This window comes from Manis pentadactyla, chromosome 19, assembly GCF_030020395.1.
Source record: "Manis pentadactyla isolate mManPen7 chromosome 19, mManPen7.hap1, whole genome shotgun sequence".
NCBI classification, from domain to species: Eukaryota; Metazoa; Chordata; class Mammalia; order Pholidota; family Manidae; genus Manis; species Manis pentadactyla.
This window is the reverse complement of record NC_080037.1, coordinates 11,759,464-11,782,304: the sequence shown is the minus strand read 5'-3', so window position 1 is coordinate 11,782,304 and position 22,841 is coordinate 11,759,464. Positions and strand designations below refer to the sequence as shown.

General features: G+C 58.3%; 2 protein-coding genes across 12 annotated transcripts in view; both read right to left on the bottom strand.

The window, feature by feature from the left end:
• The window catches only part of DENND4B (DENN domain containing 4B), a 135,580-nt gene extending 123,544 nt beyond the window's left edge, over positions 1-12,036 (bottom strand). The window contains exons 1-22 of one of the 8 annotated variants that reach the window (XM_036922244.2): positions 11,912-12,036; positions 9,048-9,387; positions 8,221-8,473; positions 7,906-7,975; positions 7,540-7,709; positions 7,223-7,467; positions 6,746-6,812; positions 6,593-6,651; positions 6,277-6,421; positions 5,839-6,014; positions 5,589-5,689; positions 4,985-5,257; positions 4,322-4,467; positions 3,837-3,976; positions 3,619-3,745; positions 3,031-3,237; positions 2,579-2,707; positions 1,651-1,813; positions 1,231-1,398; positions 606-994; positions 335-457; positions 11-180 (exon numbers count right to left, since the gene is read on the bottom strand). In XM_036922244.2, the coding sequence (XP_036778139.2) occupies positions 11-180; positions 335-457; positions 606-994; positions 1,231-1,398; positions 1,651-1,813; positions 2,579-2,707; positions 3,031-3,237; positions 3,619-3,745; positions 3,837-3,976; positions 4,322-4,467; positions 4,985-5,257; positions 5,589-5,689; positions 5,839-6,014; positions 6,277-6,421; positions 6,593-6,651; positions 6,746-6,812; positions 7,223-7,467; positions 7,540-7,709; positions 7,906-7,975; positions 8,221-8,473; positions 9,048-9,364 (3,638 nt within the window). In that variant the 5' untranslated portion in view covers positions 9,365-9,387; positions 11,912-12,036. Of the gene's footprint in view, positions 1-10; positions 181-334; positions 458-605; positions 995-1,230; positions 1,399-1,650; positions 1,814-2,578; positions 2,708-3,030; positions 3,238-3,618; positions 3,746-3,836; positions 3,977-4,321; positions 4,468-4,984; positions 5,258-5,588; positions 5,690-5,838; positions 6,015-6,276; positions 6,422-6,592; positions 6,652-6,745; positions 6,813-7,222; positions 7,468-7,539; positions 7,710-7,905; positions 7,976-8,220; positions 8,474-9,047; positions 9,388-10,126; positions 10,357-11,388 lie in introns of those variants that run through there. The other 7 variants (XM_057495064.1, XM_036922246.2, XM_036922243.2 and 4 more) reach the window with 7 other exon arrangements.
• Positions 12,037-12,940: 904 nt separating this feature from the next.
• CRTC2 (CREB regulated transcription coactivator 2) lies at positions 12,941-22,447 on the bottom strand. Of its 4 annotated transcripts, none has more exons than XM_057495066.1 (14): positions 22,155-22,447; positions 19,306-19,401; positions 19,117-19,230; positions 18,484-18,548; positions 17,785-17,853; positions 17,500-17,603; positions 17,370-17,399; positions 17,136-17,200; positions 16,985-17,034; positions 16,608-16,852; positions 15,856-16,256; positions 14,367-14,621; positions 13,712-13,898; positions 12,941-13,583 (listed from the first exon to the last, which is right to left on the bottom strand). In XM_057495066.1, exons 1-14 carry the CDS (start codon positions 22,305-22,307, stop codon positions 13,363-13,365), a joined length of 2,055 nt encoding a protein of 684 aa, XP_057351049.1. In that variant the 5' UTR covers positions 22,308-22,447; the 3' UTR covers positions 12,941-13,362. The 4 variants fall into 4 exon arrangements, with proteins under 4 accessions (XP_057351049.1, XP_057351050.1, XP_057351051.1 ...); XM_057495067.1 differs by having other exon boundaries at positions 19,306-19,407; positions 22,182-22,447; XM_057495068.1 differs by having other exon boundaries at positions 22,182-22,447.
• Positions 22,448-22,841: the final 394 nt, after the last annotated feature.

Sequence of the window (22,841 nt, the reverse complement as noted above, 5' to 3'; positions counted from 1 at the left end):
TTTGGGGCACCTGGGTCGGGAATCAAGGGTCTGGACACTGAGCAGGGGCACAAAAGGGCAGGCGCAGAAGGGGCAGGTTGTGTTGAGGTTGGAGTCATCAGGTGCCCAGCCAGCCATGATCTCCTCATCATACACCAGCGAGTCACAGGCACGGCACAGGGAGCAGCTAGACAGCAGAATCTGTAGGCAAGAAGGCCTGAGAGGTGGGCCCTGCCAGGCCTGCGGGCGCCTTCCTAAGCCCTCCCCCCTCCTCCCCAGCACCCCCCTGGGACAGTGAATGGGTGTGGAGGATGTGTGTGTGTTCAAGCACATGTGTGCGTGGGGTTATCCTCACTTCTAGGGAAGGCGGCAGGAAGGATCCAGGGGTGTCAGTGAGGCGCTCTGAGGAACGGCGAAGGCTCAGGCTACTGAGAGAAGATTCTGAGAGGTCCCACTCACTGCCCAGAGAGGCTGAGCTCTGCCATTACATGAGAAAGCATGGTCAGCCAACCGTGCGCTCTTTCCCAGGATGCTAGCTTCAGCCGCCCCGCAGGCCCTCTCCCTGCTAGCAGCCCCTCGCCAGCTTCCTGGTGCTAGAATGACTGTCCCCTTCCCTTGCTGGCTACCTCCGAGGCCGTGGATCCAGGGCGCTCGCGGGGGCGCAGAAGGCTGTCCATGGGGCTGCGGTGGGCCGGGTGAGGCAGCTCGGAGGGCAGCTCGGTTTGGGGAACACGAGAGGCAGGGGAGCGACGGGAAGGAGTGAGCAGCTGTTGGAGGCGGGCACCCAGCCCTCGTCGGGGGGTGCTGACCTCATCCTGATGCCCACCAGCCTTGGGCACCCGCCCACTTAGCCCTTCCAGCGTTTCAGTGGACTGGGTACTCAGGGCTGAGCCCGAGTCCCCCGGGCTGCCTTCAGGTGCCGGCTCCTCCCCCATCAGGCTCAAGTCTGAGAGGCTTCCATCACGCCAGGGCACGGGGGATCCCCGCAGCTCCAGCACCCCCAAGGCCTCTATCACTGCAGGCAAAGAACATGGGGGAAGGTGGGGCCTAGCCCCTCCTCCAGGAACCGAGCAACCACAATCCTGGCCGCGCAGACTCTGGTACCACAACCCCTCCCATGACAGCGTTCTGGGTGAGATTCCCTCAGAGTCTAGGGCGCCCACCACAGAGGACCAGCGGCCACCCCAGCCCTAGTTTCCCCTCTCTCTGGCAGGTGGTTATGAAAGCTGGGGGTTTGGGGGGCGCACTCACTGTGGGCCACGCCGGCCTCCACAGTGGGCTGTGCTCCCCGGGCACTGCCCAGGCTGCCGCTCTTCACCAGGCGCCCCATGGGTGAGGCTGGGTCCCGCAGGCTTCGCCCAGCCCAAGTCGTCTGGCGCTGAAGGGGGCGGGAAGGGGAAGGGCGCTCCAGAGAGGGCTCTGTAAAAGGCAGGGAGGGGGCTGAAAGGCAGCCAGCTGGAAGCCCAGCCCCCTTCTCCAAGACGAGCTCTTTGCCTAGCCCTGCGTTTGCAGGCTTCCTCCTAGTAGGACTTCATCTCTTTGGTTACCAGCCAAGTGTGGTTTATCCACCCCCAGAACAATGCCAACTACTAGGTCCCCCCAGCTCCCCACGCCTCCCTGCCTGCACCTGGTGACTCCATCCCCAAGCCCACGCCACCCATCCCCACCCACCTGTCTGGGAGCTGCCTGCCTCTCGGGCCACCTGCTGCTGCTGTTGCCGCCGTTCTCTCAAGGGCTGGCGGAACTGAGCAGCCCCCAGGACAACGTTCCGCAGCTTGGTCCAGCGCAGGCGTCCCCCGGGTGTACCAGATGGCCACTTGCTTTCTAGCACAGCCTGCCAAGCATAGTGCCCATCAAGATGGCCTCCTTCCACCCCCTGACCACAGCCTGACACCCACTGCCTGTCCTGGAGCCCCAGGGACCACCGTTCCCCCGCCCCGATGTCCTGCCAACGACTTAGCCAGGAACAAGAGCCCCAAAGCAGCAGCTGTCAGCAACTACCTCTATGGGGTCTGAGGAAGCCAGAAGCAGTGGAGACAGTTTGTATCCAGACTCTGCTACTTATAAACTATGTGGCTTTGAAGAAGTCATTTCACTTTTTTGGTCATTAGTTTGCTCATCTAAAAAATATGAGGCAGTTTAGTATTATGGTTAAGGGCCTGATTCACATCCCTATGCCTGTGCTCCTAACTCCCTAACTTACTACGCAACCTTAGACAAGTTACTGACTCTCTGCATCCTCACCACTTCACCTGGAAGGCAGGGATGGTAATCCTTCCACCCCACGGGGCTGGAGAGAAGATAAATGCTCTAAAATGTGTAATGTATTTGGAACAGTGCCTGGCTTTTGGCTAACGTGACCGGCGATTGTTGGCAGGTAGCAGTACTTGCCCCACCTCCTTGTCAGGGCTGCTGTGAGAATCAAAGCAGCCAAATATGAGAAAATTTTCTATAGGTGCTAAGGCGCTAGAGAAGCACAGTGAATGACATGGTGTATACAGACCCCATCTCCATGGAGAGGGGAGAGCAGCAGGTGTCAGCGAGCAGTGCCCTTCCCACACACACAGGCTGCCTCCTGGCCCCACCCCAAATCAGGCACCTTGTTGTAGTAGCCATAGGTGATGGTGTTGGGCACGATGCCCGCCCGCCGCATCTCCAGCATGACCCGCACAGATAGCACAGGCTGCCCGTAATGTGAGCAGAGCTGCATCAGCACGCGGTAGCACACCTGAGCCAGGAGAGGTGCAGGATGAGAGGGGACTCACTCCCGGCCCAAGTCCTCAAGTCTCAGCAAGCACCCTTGTCCAGCCTCCCCAATTCTCACAGGCTTCACTGGCCCCTGGCAGTTCCTGAGGCTGCTGCAGAGCCACTCACCCTTCCTGGGGACCCCACCACCCTCCAGTCTCCACTGCCATACTACAAACATTTCCTTTAGTGAATGTCACAGAGCACCTGCCCAGCTCCAGGGCTTGTCTTGTGCTCCCCATCTGCCTTCCCCCATCTCCACCAAGTGTCCCTCTCAGGCCTCCTGGAACTGGCATGGGTGCCCACCTCATCAGGCAGCACCACCTTGCGGCTCTCCATCTGGCGCAGCACATGGTAGGCTGTGTGCAGTGCCCGCACCCGGGAAGATGCAGACCGCACGTAGGCAGGCAGACACAGGAACCAGAGCCCGTAGCAGTGCCCCAGCAGGCACTGGGCCCACAGCTCAGGCACAGCTGCTGACTTCTGCGCCATCCGCTGTGCAACCTTCATCTCCTTGGAGGGGCAGGGGACACAATAGCAGGGAAGGGCCGGTCTTAAAAGGCATGGGCAGCGGTACCCTCCCCGAGGAAGGGCCTGTGCTCCACCCCCTGCTGCACACGCAGCCTGCAGGCTTCAGCCTTGAAGCCCAGGCGGAAACATGTAGCCCTTGAGTGTGGGTAGGTGCCCTGGGAGAGGCAGCAAGCCACTGGCTTCCCAGAGCACTCAGAAGATGAAGACCATGGTGGTGACAGTGGGAACAATTGCTAATGTCTTGTGTGTCGGGCATATTTAAACTTCCTTCCAACTGTATGGGGGAGGTACTATACACCCACTTCACAGAAGCAGCAGCCCTCAGCCTGAGCCAGGTGCCTCTGGGGCCCACCTGCCGGTTACCTGTTGGGTACGGCGAGGGGCAGGACTGCTGGGGGCACTACGGGAGGGGCCTGGCACAGGCAGAGCCCCAGGCTGCTCTCGGGGAGACTCAAACAGCTCAGCCCGTAGCTCTGGGAACCCATCATAGCTGGAGGAGCAGAGAGAGGCCACATCAGGAGCGGTCAGTGCTAGCCAGCCCGTGGGGCCTTGGAACAAGTGAGGGGATAAGAAGCTCTCACCAGTACTGGGGAGTGGATTCACTGCCCTCTGGCACCGGAGGCTCTTCGGGAGGCGTGATGAAGACGGTGAGCTCGCTTCCCGACAGCTCCTCCAGCTCCACCAAGGGCGTTGGCTCAGGCTTCTCCTGCTCTGGGTGGACCTAGAACAGGACAGTAAGAGAGCAAACATTAAGACGGTGGGCATGGAGCACGGCCAGGGTGCCAAGAAGACAGCATCTCCCTGGAAAACACATCCACAGGGAAGGAGCAAGTGGGCCCAGACTCTACCTGGAGATGTAGCTGGGGGATGGAGCCAGGAATGGGAAGATGTTATATATATGAAGCCAGCCATGTATGGCTGCACAGGCTGTGCACTGGGCAATCCAGGGGCACCAAACCCATCACAGACAAGATAGAGTTGTGTTTATGGTGGCCCTGGAGTAACAGAGACAGCCAGGAGGAGAGCAGAGGCGAATGGGCTCAAAGCGAAGGGACAATGCCCAAACCTTGTCAACACAAGAGTCAAAGAATTCCAGGGCAGCGTGCCGAGCGGAGCCGAAAGAGCACTCCTCGATGAACTGAGAGAACATCTGCGTGCGCAGCAGCTGGGAGTACAGCTTGTGGCTGGAGCGCTCCCGGGATTTGAGGAAGCCTGAGGGGGAAGAGGATGGGGCAGGGGAGGAAGGTCACCAGGGTTCCCTAACATAGCCACACCCCTCCTGAACCCCTTCCTTGGCTCACCGCCCACTTGCCAGCCAAGGCCACCAAAGCCATCTTCTCTGGCACAGCCATCCCAGATGCCAAGCTGACTGGCTCAGCTCCCAGCACCCATAGAATCCCCCTTTGTCTGCACCCATGTCTCAAACTGGGGTTCTCCAAGAGCCGGGTCCCCTAGGAGAGCTTTGCCCATGGGGGCAGTTCACCACAGTCGTCACTCTGCCCACCCCAAGCCCAGGGCTCCCAGAGAAAGTGGATTTATCTTAATACCCTTACTTCCTCCAAGCCTAGAAGAGTGTATGGCTCAAAGCTGGTGTCCATAAAAACATTTTCCAAGTGACAAAATAGCAACGGAGTGGCTCCTTCCCAGTTCCCTCTGGCTTCCCCATGGAGCCCAGCCCTTGGCCACCCCTCCGAGACACCGTCCCCAAGCAAAGACAGGCCCTCTTTACCCTGCAGGAAGAAGAGGTTGTCAACATCACGAGCACCCTCAGAAGGGGCCTGGGTGAGCGGGCGCAGGAAGTCCCGGTAGCCCTTGAGCAGACAGGCCATGAAGCGGAGGAAGGCTCCCTGCACTTCACGCTCCAGCCGGGCCCGGCGGCCACACACTGCCTCGTAGTCTGTCAGTAGGAATTCCAGGGATGCTTCCTCCTCAGGTCCAGTATATGCTGGCAACCAGGGCAGCCTGAGAGTCAGGACTGGCACCCACATGGCTTGCCTCAACCCTGCTTTTCACACAGAAGTCTCCATTGCTGCCTCACCACCGCCAGCTTCCAGCAGACCTTGCATCCATACTGACTGAAAAATTACCCTGAGGTGACAGTTTCGAGCCTCCTCCACAAGCTGGACCTTCCCAGCATATTCAGGAACATTAATAGTGTATGCCTCTTGCTCTTTCTTCAGTTGGAATTAATTTCTCTCACTTCCACCAAATGAAACCCTGACTGCCCTCTAGCCTCCTCAAGAAAGGTCTAGCTCTCCACAGGCCTCCCCAAACTGGGAATTCAAGTCTGTAACGGTTTCCAGCCCCCAGGCCCCCCCAGCCAGGCCTCTCACTCTGGTCCAGCTGCTGGTACAGGTTTGTCAGTGTGGCGAGCAGAACCTTGTAGGGTCTGCGGGGCAGGGTCCGGGTGGAGAGGGGCTTCTTTTCCTCAATCCTGTGAGATAAGCAGAAGGAAGAAAGGGCCACTGGGCTCCTCATCAGCCTCCTCCAATTCTTGCCTGAGGCTCCTTTTGAGCAGGTGGCACTCCAGTCCTCTCATGCCACCCTCCCCGCAGCCCTGTGAATGCGACCCGGCCCTCTTACTGGAAGAGCGTGTTGGTATCAAGATCAACACAGATGACATCGGCAGGCGGGTCGTGCAGATCGAAATAGCTGGAGTGGATGCCCACAATGAAGGGCACAGGGGCACTCAGCACATCTGCCAGCACCAGCGGGCACAGCGGAATGTAGGGGCACTGCCAGTGCAGTGGGAAGATCATCTGTAGCAGTGAGGAGAACCAGTGAGCAGGGCTGGGGCAGGGAGGTGTGAGGGAGAGAGGGGCCAGTGGCCTTGTGGGGCAGGTCCTGTTGAGAGAAGGTGTTGGAGGTGGGCTGCCAAGAAGCACCCCGGATGGAAGCTGTATGTCCCTGTAGGCTGCGCCCAAGGGCAAGGCTGAGGAACCCTTCCCAAGGAAGGAAAATTAAGAGACCAGGCAGGGATGGGGGCACTGGGAAGAACATTCTGGGCAGGGTGGCACTCACAGAGACGAGGGCCTCACAGACACTGGTGAGCAGGTCCGGCCGCAGTGAGTGGACTAGTAGTTTGTGCTCTGTGAGCACAGCCAGCAGCAGTATGATAGCCAGCTCAGGGCCCAGGCTCTGCAGCAGCTGCAGGAAGCTGGCACCACTGTGGGCAATGCCAAGATGAAGAAAAAGGGTCACTAGGAGACCCTGAGGACCCTTCCCTAGATGCTGGGCACAGACACCACACAGCCCAGCCTGCACAGACCTCAACTGCCTGGCTGCCTGGCACCTACCATGTCCTTGGTTATCAAAGTCCCCCATCCTAGGCACATACCTGAGGGGCAGGGGTGAGGACACAGGCTGGCAGAGGAGCAGGTTGTCATAGGGAGACATCTGGGAGGCAGAAACGCCACAAGTTGGGAGGATGGAGGCCAGCCCCTGCCCACTGCCCTCCTCCACCCGGCCCAGCCCTGGCCTCAGCTCTCACCTGCACCAGAATGCGGGGCCTCTGTGGGGAAGGAAAGGGAACGCTGTGAAGGAAGTGGGAGATGTGCCTGGGGAGAGAGGGATGCCGGTCAGAGGCAGACTGCCCCTGTCTGCCCTTTGTCATCTTTGCTCTTCTTCCTCACCTGACTCTGAGAACCTTATTCCTCCCTGAACCCCACCTGGAGAACTGTGTCAGCTATCAGTGCCTCCACTATGTATAGAATTTGTGCAAATCACAAGAGAGTCGCTCTGGGCACACAGCTTCTTACCAGGACTTAGACTGCAAGTGTGGACTGGATTTCAGGCCTCACTCCCCTGGCCTGGGGCGTTTTTGCAATGGACACACCGTACGCTGCAGCCCCCCCCCCCCTCCTCTGCCCACTGCACCATCCAGCTCCATCCGAATCTCTCCCACTTCCGTCTCCTAGCCCCCCCACCCCTCAGAATCCCTTCCCAGGGGCAGGGGAGCCGTGCTCACGCTTCCAAGGGCAGGCGATGGGGGCCTGAGACGGAGTAGCGGTAGAGGAAGGTGAGGAAGGCGCGGAAGGCCTGGAAGGCTGGCCAGCGGGACAGCACGGCAATGGCGCGGCGGCTGCGCACAGCTCGGCCCCCCAGGGCCCGGCCCCGCTCCACAGCGCTCAGCAGGCCCAGGGCCCGTGCCTGCCGCTCCGACAGCCTGGCCTTCGGGAAGGCTTCATAGAACTGCAGGGCGGCACCATACACCTGGCAGGGGTGAAGGCCCAGTCAGGCGGGCCCTGCATAGCCAGGGCCCCTCACCACATTCCATGCACCCACCTTATCACCGGCAGCACCCGTGAGCACGAAAGTGGAGAAGACAGGCACGGGGTACTTGGTCTGGGCAGGCCAGCACTCGACAGTGGCCCCCGTGGGCAGGCAGAAGACAGGCACTGACTCGGGCAGCGGGAACGCATCATTGTCCTCCTCTGGGTAGCGGCCCAGGAGCTCTGCACCCCCGGTGGAGCGGGGGTACCCAAAGGGAGGAGGGTCCATCAGACTCCAGGGAAAGAACCAGGAGATCCCAGAGCAGGGTTGAGTGGCAAAGGAGAAGTGCATTCTGGAAACAGTGAAGGTGCCATCCAAGAGGCACCAGGGCAGAGGGACATGGAGGGTCAAGGGGTTGAGGGCAATGGAGCTACTCACCTGCCTCATACACCAGTGTGTTGGCCTTGGCCAGGCCCACCTTGTAGCACAGGTACACTGCTGGGCCCCACTGCCCCCAGAAATGAGACAAGCAGATACATAGCTAACAAAGGTGTCTGGGGTCTGCTTCCTCCACCACCCCTAAGTGGTCTTGAGAAATCCTACAAATCCCAGTCACCTAAGACCACGGCCACCCCTCCGGGCCCACCCCTGCCATTAGAGGCCTTGGTCTTAGGAGGCCCTTTATGCCCAGTGTCCTCACCCTCACACCAAGATGGCACAGGTCTCAGCTTTTGGCCCTGGGGCCCCACTCACCATGCCAGGGTTGAGATTGCGGCGTAATCGGCAGTAAGTATGAGGAGTGCCCTCGCCCTTGCTAGGCAGCACCAAGCAGAGGTCAGTGATGCCCAGGGCATGCAGCCCTGCCCCCTCAGCTGCCCGCCGGTAAGTGAGGTAGGTGCGGGGATGCCCAGGGCCTGGGGGGGCCAGGTTAGCTGAGTGGCTGTAGGGTGTTGTGTCTAGCACTTGGAAGCCAGGCTTCAGATGCTCCTTCCCCTCATACAACACCCTGGGCAGAGAGCAGAGATGCCAAGATGCCAAGAGTTCAGAGCAGAGGAGACCCCAGTCCTGCCAGATCTGCCTCCCTAGTCCTACTCACCTTGTCAAACCCTGATGCCAAGGCCCACTTCTTGCTGAACTCTGCCCCCCTCTTGTGCCCTCAGCTCTACTTCTTGATCAGTAACAACCCTCAAGCTTCCAAGGTTCTCACGCTCATTAATAAATGCTAAGAAAAACTTTCATTAGCTGACTCTGTGCTAAGTCCCTTATATGGATGACCTCATTTAATCTTCTCAACCACCCTATGAGGAGGTATTATTTTCCCCATTTTACAGATGAGGAAATAGGCCCAAAGTGTTCAATAACCTGCCCAAGATCAGAGTGAACGAGCAGAGGCACTAGAACATGAGCCCAAATCTGTGTGAGCAGGAAGGACATACAACTCCAGTCCCTCCTCCCTGGCTTCTTGCCCACTCTCTTCCCATTCCCCTTGCCCAACCCTCATCTATCCCCCGACCTCTCCTTGCCTCACCCCAGAGCCCCTCCCAGCCTCCCCTGCCATCCATGTGGGTAAGGGCACAAACCCCAGTTCAACGAGGGGGGGCTTGTCACGGCCCCTGCGGTAGCAGATGACAGGTTGAGTTCCACCCAGGAGCCCAGCACTGAGTTCCAAGGGGTGGCCCCCCACGGAAGCCTGGATGCACGTGTAGCCCTGGGGCACCTCCTCGCCCAGTGCCCTCGCGACGATGGCCACATCTGTGATGGGCTCAGCTGGTCGGGGAGGGCGCAGGGGCCCACTGGGCTCAGGAACCCACGTTTCCTCAGGGATGGGGGCTCCGTTCCCTGCAAGCCCAGCTATCACGAAGTAGTCCACCAGCCGGGGGGGCCGCTCCTCCGCCATGGCCCCCCCCTCACTCACTGCATCTGGAAGTGTCAAGTGGGGGAGAGATGAAGCAAGGAAGCCTGGTGTCGCCGTGGCCACCAAGGTGTCCCTCTTGCTCCCCTCATCCTAGTCCTTCCAGGGAAAGGCCAGATCAGTGGCCAGCCAATCTTGAACTCTCCCAGGCCCTCACTGCCCACTGCAGCTCCTTAAAGAGACCTGGACCCTCCTGTTTAGTGGTACCAGCCCTCTCCCCAAAGAACCTAAACTCCACCGCACAGAGGTAACCTAGGTTCTGACATCTATTGTTCCTGATTACTTTGAAAGGTCCCTTCCCTTCTCACTCCCTACCCATACGGTTAGACTGGACACCACAATCTTTTCTGTAATGGTCTGCAATGACATCATCTATTCTAGCCATGACATCATGACATCAAAACTTAGTCTTCCTCACCTTCCTGCTCTAGTTACCACAACATAAGAACTTCCAGATTCAGCTAATGTTCTTAAAGAGCCCACCTTTAGGTGTTTGAGGACCTCTTAGGTTTCCAGGAGCCCACAAAACCCAAGTTTTAGTGTCTTTCACCAGACTCAAATGTCCTTCCTAACTTAACTCTACTAATCTGACCAATAAAACAGTACCCCACCATCTCCAGGATCCTTAGATATCCCCTAGGTTAAGCCCAAAGCAGCAGTGGGAGAGACCCTCGCCATCCCCAAGCCACCTCCACCAAGCTGAGACTGGGACTGGCCCACCACAGCCTTCAGTAACTGTGTTCTCACCTGCCTCCATGGCCCAACCCCAGACAGTAGGAGTCCCAGAGGTCCTGGGGGCCCTAGGGTGGAGAAGCTGGGAAAAAGCTTGGTGGGTGGCTTGCAGCAGAGGATCGGAGGCGTGGGGGCTGCTTCAGAGGGGAAGGGAGGTGACTTCCTGAAACAGTGGAGGGGAAGCTGCAGCTCAACGGAAGTCAGCCTATGGGTGTGTGTGTGTGTGTGTGTGTGTGTGTGTGTGTGTGTGTGTGTGTGTGTGTGTGTGTGTGTGTGTGTGTGTGTGTGTGTGTGTGTGTGTGTGTGTGTGTGTGTGTGTGTGTGTGTGTGTGTGTGTGTGCGTGCGCGCGCGCGCGTTTGGTGGTGGTGGTGCTGGTGGTGCTGGTACTGTTTAAGATGCCAACACAGCATCATGCCAAGTCAGAACCTTACACTAACGACCCCGAGAAGGGCAGAGGAAGCTCAGATGGGTCCAGGAGGCACAGTCTTACTTAACCTCCCACACTTCCCCGGGGAAGAGGGAGCAAGGGAATCTTATGGAGCCTGGCTCTCTCCTTCACCTGGCCTCTGGCCACACACACCCCAACTCCCGCTAAATTTAGCCTCCACGTCTGGGAGGTGAAAGCAGGGAGTCAGCGTCAGCCTCCTGATTTAGCTCTGGAGCAGAGCCCGTCCGTCTTCCACTGCAGGCGAATGGGAGCCCTGTGTCCCAGGCAGCAGCCAGGATCTATTAGGTGGGACGTGCAGCGGGGCAAGAGGGTGTCCCGCATCCGCAGGATCTGCGCACTCGGGCCTCCCGTCGCCGAGCCAGGGGGCAGTCCTGCAGAAGGGAGCCCTATCTCCCCGGGGGCGGCAAGGGGCACGAGCGCCACTCCAGGTCCCAACGCCCACAAGCCGGGTGACGGGAAGTTCGGGTTGGGGCAGAAAGCGCGCCGAGCGGGAGTAGGTGAGGAAAGAGCAGGAGCGCAGAGAGAAGCGGGCGCGCTGGCGGCCGGGGACGTGACGGCAGCAGCGCCGGTCGCCCCGTGACTCGAGCGGGAGGGAGGGCACACTGCATTCCCTCCGGTCTCCCAACTCGCGGGAGCAAGCGGGGTGCAGGGTGTCGGGGCACAGCTAGCTAACTCCGGGCTGTGCCCTCCCCTCCACTTTCACTTCCCCAGGAGAGAGGAAGCGGAACCAGATGTGCAGCGCCGGAGAACAGCTGGGGGACAGCCCCGGCCCGCCGGCCCTCCCTCCCTGCCTTCCCCGCCCGCCGCCCCGCCCGGTCCAACCCCTACCTGCCTGCCCCGCGACTCCCCGGCCGGCCGGCCCGCGGGCGGGTGGCTCCGAGGGCGGGCTGGCGGGCCGGCGGGCCGAGGGGCTACCCAGCCCCGGACATGGCGCACCCGACTTGGGCGCCGCTCCCGCCCGGGCGGCGAGGGAAGGAAGAAGAGGCGGCCGAAGGCGCCGGGGCGCGGGACGCGGTGGAGGGAGATCCGGGCGATACCAGCGTCCCCGCCGCGCTGCGCCAGGCGGGGACCGTGCTGCGGCGCCGCTGGCTCCGGCCGCGCGGGCCTCCCACTCCCGCCGCGCTGCGGGCCGGGTGCTCCTCCGCGCGCCCCGCTTTCTCCGCTTCCTCCACCCCACCTCCGGGGCCGCGGGAGCCGCCGCTACCCTCACCCCCACTCCCCAGCCGGCGGCCGTGACCCTGGCAGCGCCTGCCCAGCGCCCGGCCGCCTGCAGCGCGACCCCTGGCGGCTGGGAGGGCCCCCTGCACGCTGGCAGCCTCCCACTACCCAGCTGGAACCTCAGGACACTGACCCTGGGCGGCCCCTTAAGTCCAAGGCGCGCTGCAGTCCCTTTCTTGGTCCTACTCAGATGTGGCAGGAATGCTGGGTGACGGCCCTGAAGGCCTAGGCTGCGGACAGCAGGTGGCTTCCCCTACTTCCAGGTTTAGGGCCGACTGCATTCTCTTCGGGCCTGTGCCAGAAGCTCTCATTTCTCTTTTCTGAGAATGACAGCTTTGGAAAGAGGAAGAGGAGAGGCCAGGGCTGTAGGGTGTGGAATAGTAGTAGAAGTGGGGGTAATTGTTCCCCTGACTATCCTAAGTGGGGAAGAGATGAGGACGGCAGCGTCTCAGATGGTCAGAGGGCTAGCAACCCAAGCCTGAAAGAGGAAGACTCTTTAGAACGTGGTTAACACTCAAGCATCTGTTGAAGGAATGAGTGAAGAGTGGGGAGGGTGAAGTGAATTCATGCATAGTGAGAGGTAAGGAACAAGACCTAGGAGCTTCCCTAGAATCTCCCCTGAAGGGCATGGGGTCAGAGGCGGGCCAAATACCACTTGTCTCACTTCTGGTTCCTCTAATCTTCAAGGGCCATAAAGAAGAGGGAGTGAAACCGAGACCTGCCTGGCATCCGTAGTTACTGTTAAATCCTTTCCTTGGGGGCCAGCTCCCTGGCGGGGGAAAGCTGGGGTCATTCTACCAGACATCAGACCTGTGAGCTCAGCCAGCAGTCAGTCACCTCCTTACCCCGACTCACTGCCAGCCCTCAGGGGTGAGGAAGAATAGTAACATGCCTGGCCAGTCAGCCCCTGTCCCGATGCTGCAGCTGGGCCATGGACAGGTGGAAGGGCACATAGGCCGCCATGGGAGCCTACATCCAGCCTGGATCTCCATGTCCAATGCTGGGTGCAAATTCCGAGGCTGAGGGGGCTCCACAAACTGCAGTGGTGCTTCTCTGAGAAGATGCAGGAAGCGTACGCAGATAAAGGGCCTGTGCCCCAAGACCTCCCTAGATCCCAGGAGGTATCCAAAACAGTAGCCAACCACACCACGGGTTTGATAGAATTTTTTTATTAACATATAATATATTTAATAAAAAATAATATCCACTCTGGCTCTCTCCTCCATTGCAAGGGGAAGAGTGGTAGGGAGGGGCTGGCACTGCCCACCCCTAGGCATCTGGACAAGCCCTGCCTCTGGGCTCCCCTCTACCCCCTGCTTTCCAACAGGCTCTGACCTCCAGACAGACGCTTCAAAGTTATAAGTGCTTTAGGCCCTCCCTTGAGCTCCCCCAGGCCCACCCCTTGAGCAGAACTCAGGGGCCACATGGATATACCCCTTGCTTTTTCTCACTCTTGGGATCCCTCGTTCATGTTAGAAAGAGGAGCTGGGGGCAGAGAGTGGAGTCTCTACTGGCCAGGGGAAGGGAGGAAAGGGACAGTGATGGGGGAACAGGGCTAAGAAGAGGGATGGCGATGAGGTCCTTTCACTGGAGCCGGTCACTGCGGAATGAATCCTCCACAGCAGGATCCGGCAGCAGGGCACAGGGGTCGCTCAGCATGTTGAGCCCTTCCAGGCCCAGTGGCTCCATGTGCAGCTCCTCCTCCAGCCCCAGCCCCAGCTCCAGCCCAGTTGCTGACACCTCAAAGCCAGGCACACCGGCTAGGGCGGCTGCGATCTCCTTAGAGAAACCCGGGGAGGAGTCTCCTGTGTGGGTAGAAGAGATCGGTGAGGACACGTGCCCTGTAAACTCTTGCAAGACCCCCTTGATCACCCGCTGTGCCAACCAATGCATCACTCCCTCCCTCCATGCCTTATTACCACCCAGGGCTCACCTGTGAGGATGATGTTAGGCCCAGAGCCATGGCGGGAACAGTGGGTCAAGTTCTGGTGATTGAGGGCATGGGGGTCCTGGGAGCCACACACTGGCCCCTCACCCCCTAAGAATCCTGGCCCTTCAGAAAAGCCGGGAGGATCCAGCACCAGGCTGGCTGATGGGCTCTCCATGCTGAACTGCTCCAGCTGTGGGCACACGGACAGACCTTGGGGAGGGGGCTTCAGAACACTGTGTGCCTGCCTGCCCCTGCCTAGCCCTGTGTTTGCCCAGCAATCTTCATCCCGGTAGGAACAAAAGCAGAAACTCAGGGAGATGGCAGCATGCAGAATGAAAGAAGTAAGCATGGGACCCAAAGCTGGTGTAGGCACCGTACCTCATGGGACAGAACATGTACATGCCAGGAAGAGAATGGGTGAGAGCAAACATCATCAAAGAGCAAGCTGCACTGGGGCAGTTGGGAAAGGAGACAGGAGTAGGGTCAAATGCAGGAAGAGAGGAGCCCAAGTTGGCAGTACTGCGTTACCTGCGGGGGAGGCAGATCTCTCCCAACCTAGATGGCCCAATCCAGAGTGCGCCAGCAAGACCACTCGGGCCCTTTTAGACCCACCGCCAGGGCCCTCCCCTGCTTCTGTGTTAGAGATCTGGGTACTCACATTCCCCAGGCTGAAGTCACTCATTGGCCGGTGGTAAGACTGCTGCCCATGCCCAGTGGAGCTGGGTGGGTACAATGTCCCACAGTGCAGCTGCCCGCCTGGGGACTGTACCGAGCAGGCCTGAGAGGGCAGCCCCAGCTGCTGCAGAGGCTTTGGGGCGGGAGGCTGGGTGGGCAGAACCACACTGGGCGGGCTGTACGGGTATGGAGGCAGCCGCTGGTCAGCAGGCCGTTTGCTGGTGTCCAGGGGAACGCCCTGAGGAGAAGCAAGGAAGAGGGAGGCCACTTACCCCTCAGGACCCACCCAAGAAGAACTCCTGGCCAGGGCTTCCCACCTTCTTAAGCTGCAACCATCCTCAACACAGACCTGACAACATTCCACCAGGCATCCCTGGATTTGGGTGCAATTGCTCAGAAAGCCGTATGAGAATGACAGCAATAGAGTGAGGCAAACACGAGGATAATTCCGAGTCCACTGCAGGAGGAAACCATTCCCAAACCTTAGTACTTCAACTAGTATTAGTGATCAGGAACTTGCAACACCTCGAAAATAACTGAGCACAACAGCAATCTTGAGAGTTGCTGTTCTAAAAGCTTCAAGAAGCCAGAGGGAGTGGGGGAGGATGCAGGATGAAAGAGAACGGGAGGCAGGGAGGCAGGCTCCCTCTGAGCTCTCAGAGAGCAGAGCCCTTGCTGCCCTGGCCTGAGTCTTTGCTCCAGAAAAGGGGACCTATATAAAGATGGAACACAGAACACACATTCCAGGGAAGGGCCATGGAGGAGGGGAAGGAGAGCAGAGGAGAGGGCATGAGGAGCATTGGGTGAAAGAAGGGAGCAGAAAAGGGTGGAGGGGAAGAGCTCTGGATTGTAGCACTGAGGAAGATGCCCCAAACTGTATTTCCCATTCTGGTCCCAGCTCTTCCTAACCGGCTGTGTAAACCTGGGAAAGCCACTTTCCCTCTGGGCAGTCTCCTCATTTGTACAATGAAGGGACTGGGCTCCTAACCTGAGAGTCTCTGATGCTGTGAAATCTGTGAAAAGAAAAGAGATAGGAGGGGCGTGGGACAGGATGAGGTGTGAGTAAAAAACAGGCAAGAAAAGGATAGAAACAAACAAGGAGAAGAGGGAAAGTATAGCTGCCGTGTGCAGCATGCACCGGGCCTGGGTGTGCTGCTAAGGCTGCCCGTCTGTGATGTGATGTCCTTTGATTTCTATGGTGCCATCTGTGTTTTACAAATGAGCACGCTGAGGCTCAGAGAAGTTACATCACCTGTCAGAGGACACTGCTTGCTGGTAAGAGGTAGGGCCAGGATTTCAACAGAAAGCTCAATCTCAGGATGGATAAAAGATGGACAGAAAACGGAAGGGGATGGACGAGACGAGAGTGCAGACGCACGGTGAAGAGGTGTCTGAGGCGAGGAGGGTGGAAGGAACAGAACTTGGCAGGAGAGAAGGCGGAGAAGACATGCAGGGAAGGCAGCCACGCATACCTGTGTGATGGAAGACAAGGTGGGTGACATTGCTGGCGAAAACTGTTTGGGCAGCTGCTGTTGGGACCTTCTGGCGTCGGCTGGGCCCGCGGGCAAACTCAGGGGGCTGAGGGGCACACGGCGGTGGCGGGGAGAGGCCCCAGGGGTAGAAGCTGGGTAAGGGGGGACACCCAGCACAGGAGGTGAAGTGGAGGAGGAAGAGGAGGAGAGGGCGGGGGCGCTGAGCGAGGGGTGACCCAGGGAGGTGGTGGGCAGTGCGTGGCGCGCCAAGGAGGAGGCGGGCAGTGAGGGGTGACTGTGGGAGCCCTGGAGCTGGGGCTGAGGACTGTTCAGGGAAGCCTGGAGATTGGGATTGCTTAGGGAGGACTGCAGGGATGGGTGGCTGAGAGGTGAATGAAGTCCTGCAGGCACAGACAAAAAACCAGAGATGCCAACATTACTAATGGCAACTGGGCCGCTTTCTGCCCAGAATAGGTAGCAGTGAACAGACTATGGAAGTAGCAACACAATGTCCTTCCTGCTCTGTCTCTGACAGGGAGACTGGCATTGCCCACCTAAGAACTGCTCTCCATCTTCTAAGCCACATCCACCAGTTCCCATAGGCGGCCATCTGCGGTGAAGGCATCCCGGCCTAACAGGTAACAGGCTGGTGTGGGCAGTCACAGGAGAATCCCAGGTGCTCTAGACTCCCACCCCTTCATCCCTCCCGTCAGGCAGTACCCCATGGGTGTGAAGCCAGGACAGTCACTCACCTGGAGCATCATAGCCCGAGCCCAGGCCCAGACCCCCACTGATGCCCAGGTGGGTCATGGTGTGGGTCAAATTGGAGGTACTGTTGCCCCCACTCAAGCTGGGGTAGGCTGTCTCCTCTGGGTCCAGGGGGGTGGGCAGCGGTGGGGGAAAGTGCAGGTTGGTGAGGTCAGGTAGGGAACCTCCCGTGTTCATGGCAGGAGGGAGCACAGGCACATTGGCAGGCTGGTCAGGAGATGGGAAAATGCTGCGGGAAGGAGGGGAAAAGAAAGATGTAAATGGTAGGGGGCAGTGGTCAGGGAAGAGCAGAGATCAGCCTCCCAAGCTTCCCTTTACTCTCCTTCCCCAGCCCTTCAGCCAACCTTGTAGAGGTACTTACTTAATTCCAGGGACTTCACAGGACCGAGGTCGGGAGGAGGATGAGGACAGCTGAGGAGAGAAGGGAGAAGGGGGAAAATGAAGACAGTGCTCAGTGGAGGACCCTGGAAGACCTCCCCATTGAAAGAAGAAGGAGAATGGGCCACGCCTACCTTCTTAGCATCCCATGGCTTCAGCAAATGCTTGTCACCTAGCAAGTTCTCCTCAATAGCAGGGACTAGAAAAAGAAAGACTGGCCATGAGAGGGTTGGAGAAGAAGCCAGTAAGGCAGGAGAGGAAGCGGAGGTAGGTGGAGGTTGTCCTACTCCCTGGCCCTGCACAAATCTCCAAGGCCAGCCCAGAAATTCTTTGGCATTCAGTACCCACAAGGAGTGGGGAACACATACCTTTGGAGTCCATCTCGCCATCCAGAAAACCTGCAAAGGATGTGGTGGGGTTGGCCGCAGTGCCCACCTGCCTCCCTGCTTCCAACAACAGCTCCACGGCTGCTCCCCACCCTGGGACATGGCCATTTACCTCCACGACGTCTCGGCAGGATGCTAGGAGGTACAGGGCCTGGATACGTGTCCTGAGGGCTAGGGTTCATCACGCTAGTGTGAAGGGCAGAGTCAGAGCTTGTCCTGTTGGGGGACAGAGATGAGCTGGCACTCTCTCATGAGCTGGCACATGTCTTCCTGGTCGCCATGCCCTGCTCAGAAGGGGAAAACTCTAGCTGGGCTGGGACAGGGTGGGGGCCAGGAGTGGGGCCGCAGAAACTACAGGTAAAAGGGTAAGTAGCCTAAAGAACACAAGAGCCATCACCTGTTAAGGGCAGATGGTAGTCGAAACAACTGCCCCTTCTCTGCAGGGAAATTGCCCCAGGGCATCGTCCTGGAATGGAAAAACAAAGTCAGGAGGAGGAAAGCAAGCAATGGATAAGAAGACAGGCATGGGGGTTGGAAAATACAGAGCAGTCAAGGTGGAGGTGGAAAGGGCTGGGCGCCCAGGATCACGCCTCTTTCTTTCTGGTTCTTCTGATAACTGTGACCCATGGACCCTCTCCAACCAATCAATCTAAGAGACCTGGAAATTCTTAACTTCTCTCTGCCAGGACCAGCTGAATGGGAATCTTGGAGCCCAGCAACAATGCTGGGTATGAGTATTGGGGATGAGATGACCAGGGGAGGGTTCAGAAATCTGAGAGCCAGAACACTCCGCCCGGCACCGCTCTGGCCCGGAGGCAGCTGCGCCGCCCCTCTCCCCTCCCGCTTACACACACACCCCAGCTAGCCACAGCTACCATTGGTCCTGCACTGGCTGGACTGGGAGGCTTGGCCACCCGTGTCAACATGGCCAAGACTGGACTCTGACCCACCTACTCCGCCTGCCCCCACCCCTCCCAGCGTGCAGTTATGGAGGAGGTACTGTTGAAAGCCTAGCCCAGCGAGCGCAGCCCCAACCCAAGCTCCCTCCAGACAGGTCAGAGAGTGGACAGGGATCCTGCCTGCCCTGGACACTGACCTCCGCCAGCTAGAGTCCGGGGGAGGAGATAAGTAGGCAGGACTGTAGGGAGAGCTGTCAATGTGAACAGCACCAGTTAAGGAAAAAAAGTGAGGAGGGGATAATGGGACAGAGAGCAGATAAAAGAAGAAGAATGCAGGCAGCAGATGAGTTGTTTTAAGAAACAAACACTTTTCTCCTCCACACAAGGGGCAACAATAAGGTCAAAGAATGGAAGAGAAAAAGGGAATCGCGCCTACTGGAGTTGGAAAAATGTAGACTATGTGGGCAAGGCTTTGGGGAGACAGGTGTGTGGCAGTCCCTGAGACTGCAAGCTAAGAACAGATACATGAGGAGCAATGTGAGGAGGAGGGAGCCAGACTCCCATCAGCTGGAGACCTAGCAGGCAGCCGGGCCCTGGCAGCAAAGAGCAAGCTGAAGGGAGGACAGTCAGAGGCGGGCGCAGCAGCTCCCTGTCAAAGGAGCCAGTGCCAACACTCAGCCGCACAGTCACTTTTCTGGAGGGCTGGACACAAGGCAGTTCCAGAACAAGGATGGGACTGTACAACACCTCAAGTACCTTCCTACCACAAGTTCCCGAGGAACCCTCCCACTGCCCTCCAGACTCCCCCAGCTCTCGGCGAAGGATATGTGGCGGGGGTAGCGGCGAAGTGGGGACACCATTCTTCGGGGATCCCGCTGCACCCGTTCCACCAGCCCATGATGCCGAGTGCTCCGGGATGAATCCAACGGTGAGTGGAGGGGGCTCTGCCAAAAGACAGGTGAGTCAACAGGGGAGGCTGCCTGAGAGCCCCTACTCCCCACTGGCTCGTGCCCACTCACCTGGAACTCAGCCAGGCCACAGCCAATCTGGTTAACGTTGGGCAGAGAACCGCCATAATGGGAGCTCCTAGTATATGCCAGTCGCAGTTTTTGGGCCTGTAACTGAGACATGGAGGATCACTGGGAACATCAGGCAGAGTCCTGAGCATTGTTCCCATGCCTTCAGCCACCCTTGCCATCCCTGTCTCCATGATATGCTGCTGCAGCTTTTAAGAACTCTGCCAGGTAGAAAAATGATGGCGGGGGAAAGGTCCACTGAGAGCTGGTGCAAATAATCTGCCCTACCTCTTCTGCAGGCTACCCATATCACTGATACCACTGATGCCCGGCATCGCCCTGCCTGGCAAAGCCTGACATTCTGCTCAGGACCTGTCCCAGCTGGCATCAGTCTAAACAGAGTCCCTGAGGGGCTGCCAGGAGCCCCCAGGCTAGTCACATGAATTAACTCCCAGGGCAGGGTGCCTATTAGGCACCTCTGCTTTCTCTTCCAGATGAGTCCAGGACTAATTAGAAGACGAGGGGGAAGGCCACAGGTGGATGCCACAGAGCCATTACTGGCAGCCTCTTTCCTTCCCACTCTGGAGGGCTCAGGCTTCTCAGCTCTGCAACTTCTCCAGCTTCAGGAAGGCCTCACAGAGCCTGCACAGCCTGAACCAGAACATCTAAGGAATGATGGCTCTCCTAGCTGGACAAACAGTGCCAAAACCAAGAAGCATTCTCCTACCTAGTCCTAAAGCCCCTGAACTGACAGGGGAGCCTGGAGAATGGGAGTGAGAGGGGGAGCAGTAGCCCACTCCAGTCTGGGACAGAGCCATCTCCCCGGCCTCATCTCCACTCGGGGGAGATACGTCTGGCACTGGAGTCAAGACATCACAACCTCAGCCTGGCATGGTTTCAGTCTGTCTACAGACCTCATGTCCCTCTGGGAGAGGTGAGCACCTATTTCTGAGGTTCGGCCACTGCCACCGGCCCAAAACAGGGCAGCCGACAAGTGGTAAATTCTAAGAGTAAACTCCAAGGGACACACTGTTGTGCATAGACCAACAACAAACTGATTTTCTGTTTCAAGAGGTCAGCCTAGTGAGTTTAGTGGGCACTATGCTGACCTTTGGGCCACTTCAAGACTGCTATTAATATATATGATAACCCCACTTCTCAACAGTATAGGCCCCCTGGGCCACATCTGCCTCAAATGAACCCTCCAAGCTGGCCAGATAACAGGCTGAGCCCCAGGTCTCTTATCTCTAGCTTTAGACTTTTGGATCCCCAGGCTCTGGCCATCCATATACATGCCCACTAGATATTTATGTGAGGCAGAGACATTACCCAAGGTGGGTCAAGGGGACCTTTTGACAGACCAAGGCACTACAGTGATAGAAGTCCCAGCTTGAGTTTCTCACAGCCATTCTTCGTTCGCACATACAAGCCCTAAAATCCCACCCTGCCTCTCTGCTGGAGTCACAGCCCAGAGGGCAGGGCCTCAAGCTGTCCGCTGAAGATGAGCCTCTCGCCCACCTTCCTGCCTCTGCCCCTGGCCATGAGCAAAAGCTCCTCAAGTGGAGCCAGTTAACAGTTGGATCGTGATCCTCGGGGCAGTTAAATGGGGTTATGTGCACACATGAGCAAACACAGCTTGCTTCCCCTCTCTGTTCTGACTCCCACAAACTAGGACACATGGTCTCTAGAGACTCAAAGAGGAAAAAAAAAAACACAAAAAAGACTAACAGAGTCAAGGGAGACACGCCAAAAATACAACCAGAGTCACAGTCATAGACAGATACAATCACACACAGATCAGAAGAAAGTGCTTTGAAATGTGGTATTTACATTCCACCATCTCCCCTTAAATTCCTTCTAGCTCTATCCATGAGTTATCACTGCAATACCCTCACTTGCTGTTTTGAGAATAATGTGTCCTTAAATTAGCACTGCACACCAGATGGGCAAACTCCCACCCCTTGCTCCCTCTGACACCCAGACCTGGGAAGCAAAAAGCCAAGGCCAGAGAGGCTTCAGAGGCAACTCTTCCAGGATCCCTTCTTTCTGTACCTTCCTAGGAATGAATATTCCCTACACAGAAGACCTCCAAGGCAACCCATAACTGACCCACAAAGCAGCCATGTCCCTTTTAGAAAGCTCAGCAAACCCTCGGGTTCCATGTAACCGATAGCCAACTTTCGAGATTCAAAGCCCACCTCTCCTCCAACGCGGCCAGGACAAAACACCAAGCACCAGTCTGTGAGCAATGGACCTCACCTTCACTCACATCAGGAAACCACAAGAAATATTTGAAAAAGGAAGCAAAGGGACGGGACTCAGGAGGGGACTTCCTGCACCACTATACCCAGCGCTGCTGCTCAAACCACCCAAGGGGCCCTTTCCCGGAGGTAGTAAAGTGCGGAACGGCACAACAGGGCAGGGGGACCAGACTGGTGATTACCAACTCAAAGGACCCAGACTAGGGCAGGTAGACCATCCCCTAAGCCATACCCACATCGGGGATGCTTCAGCCCCGAGAGGACTCAGTCAGGGATGCACAAGGACCACCCACCTCCTACCTCCGCCCGGCTTCAGGGGACCGTCTCCTCTCTCCGCCCGCTCCCGCCTCACCTACTGGGTTCCCTACTCGTTCCCAAACCCCCAAACCTCCCTGGTGTTTCGCCCCACCACCACCCGGCAAAATCCGTCTTCCTGACCCTCAGCCCTCAACCCGTGCCTCCCAGACGGCGGCGCCCGCTGCCCCGGCCCCGTTCCGCCTCCTTCGCTGCGGCTCCCGCCCCCGCCCCGCCTCTCGGCTCCCCGCTCCGTAACTTCTCTGCTCCGTTCCCGCTCCCCGCGCGGCCCCTCACCCGGGTGGAGCCGATGTCCATCATCACCTCCTCGAAGGCCGCCGTCTCCTCGGCCTGACGCTGCTTCTGCAGCGCGATCTTCTCACTAAACTTGCGCGGATTAGAGGCTGAGGCCGTGGCGGAGCCGGGCCCGTTCGCCCCCGACGTCGCCATCTTCCTCCTCCGTCCCTCCCCGCCACCCTCCCAGTACAAGCCAGGGCCTCCGCCGCGGGCTCCGGCCCGGCTCTTCCAGCCGTAGCCGCCGCCACCGCCTCAGCGAGCACCGCGAACCCGGCCCCAGCCTAGCCCTGACCTGCTGCGCGCGGGGGCCGCCGGGAACTGTAGTTTGTTTACGTGACTCCTTCACAGCTCCAGGCACACAGTACGGAGAGGAAACGGACTCCATTTCCCAGCAGCCCAGTTGACTCCGGGAACTGGGGGCTTTGCTCCTCCCCCTAGGCTCCTCCCTGCGCGGGGCAAGCTGGGAAAAGTAGTTCTGGATTGGTCCCGAGACTCCGAACGCGAAAGGGAGACGGATTAAAAGAGAGGAAAGGAAGAGGGAAGGGGAAGGGGTGGAGACAGGGAGGGAAGCAGGAAGAGACAAAAGAGGAGAACGTATGGTCATCTTCAAGGAAGGGGACCAGAGAGGCCTGAATGAAGAGTGAGCCCAGTAATAACTGAAACAGCTGTAAACACCTGAGACTCAGG

Bases quoted from the DNA above. Each gene is read 5' to 3' on its own strand.
- CRTC2 (XM_057495065.1), bottom strand. From the start codon at position 22,307: ATGGCGACGTCGGGGGCGAACGGGCCCGGCTCCGCCACGGCCTCAGCC. The intron at 17,400-17,499 runs GTAAATGGCCAT...CATCCTTTGCAG, and splicing joins CCTGCCGAGACGTCGTGGAG to GTTTTCTGGATGGCGAGATG. The intron at 13,899-14,366 runs GTGAGTACCCAG...GTGTGCCCACAG, and splicing joins GTGACTTCAGCCTGGGGAAT to CTGGAGCAGTTCAGCATGGA.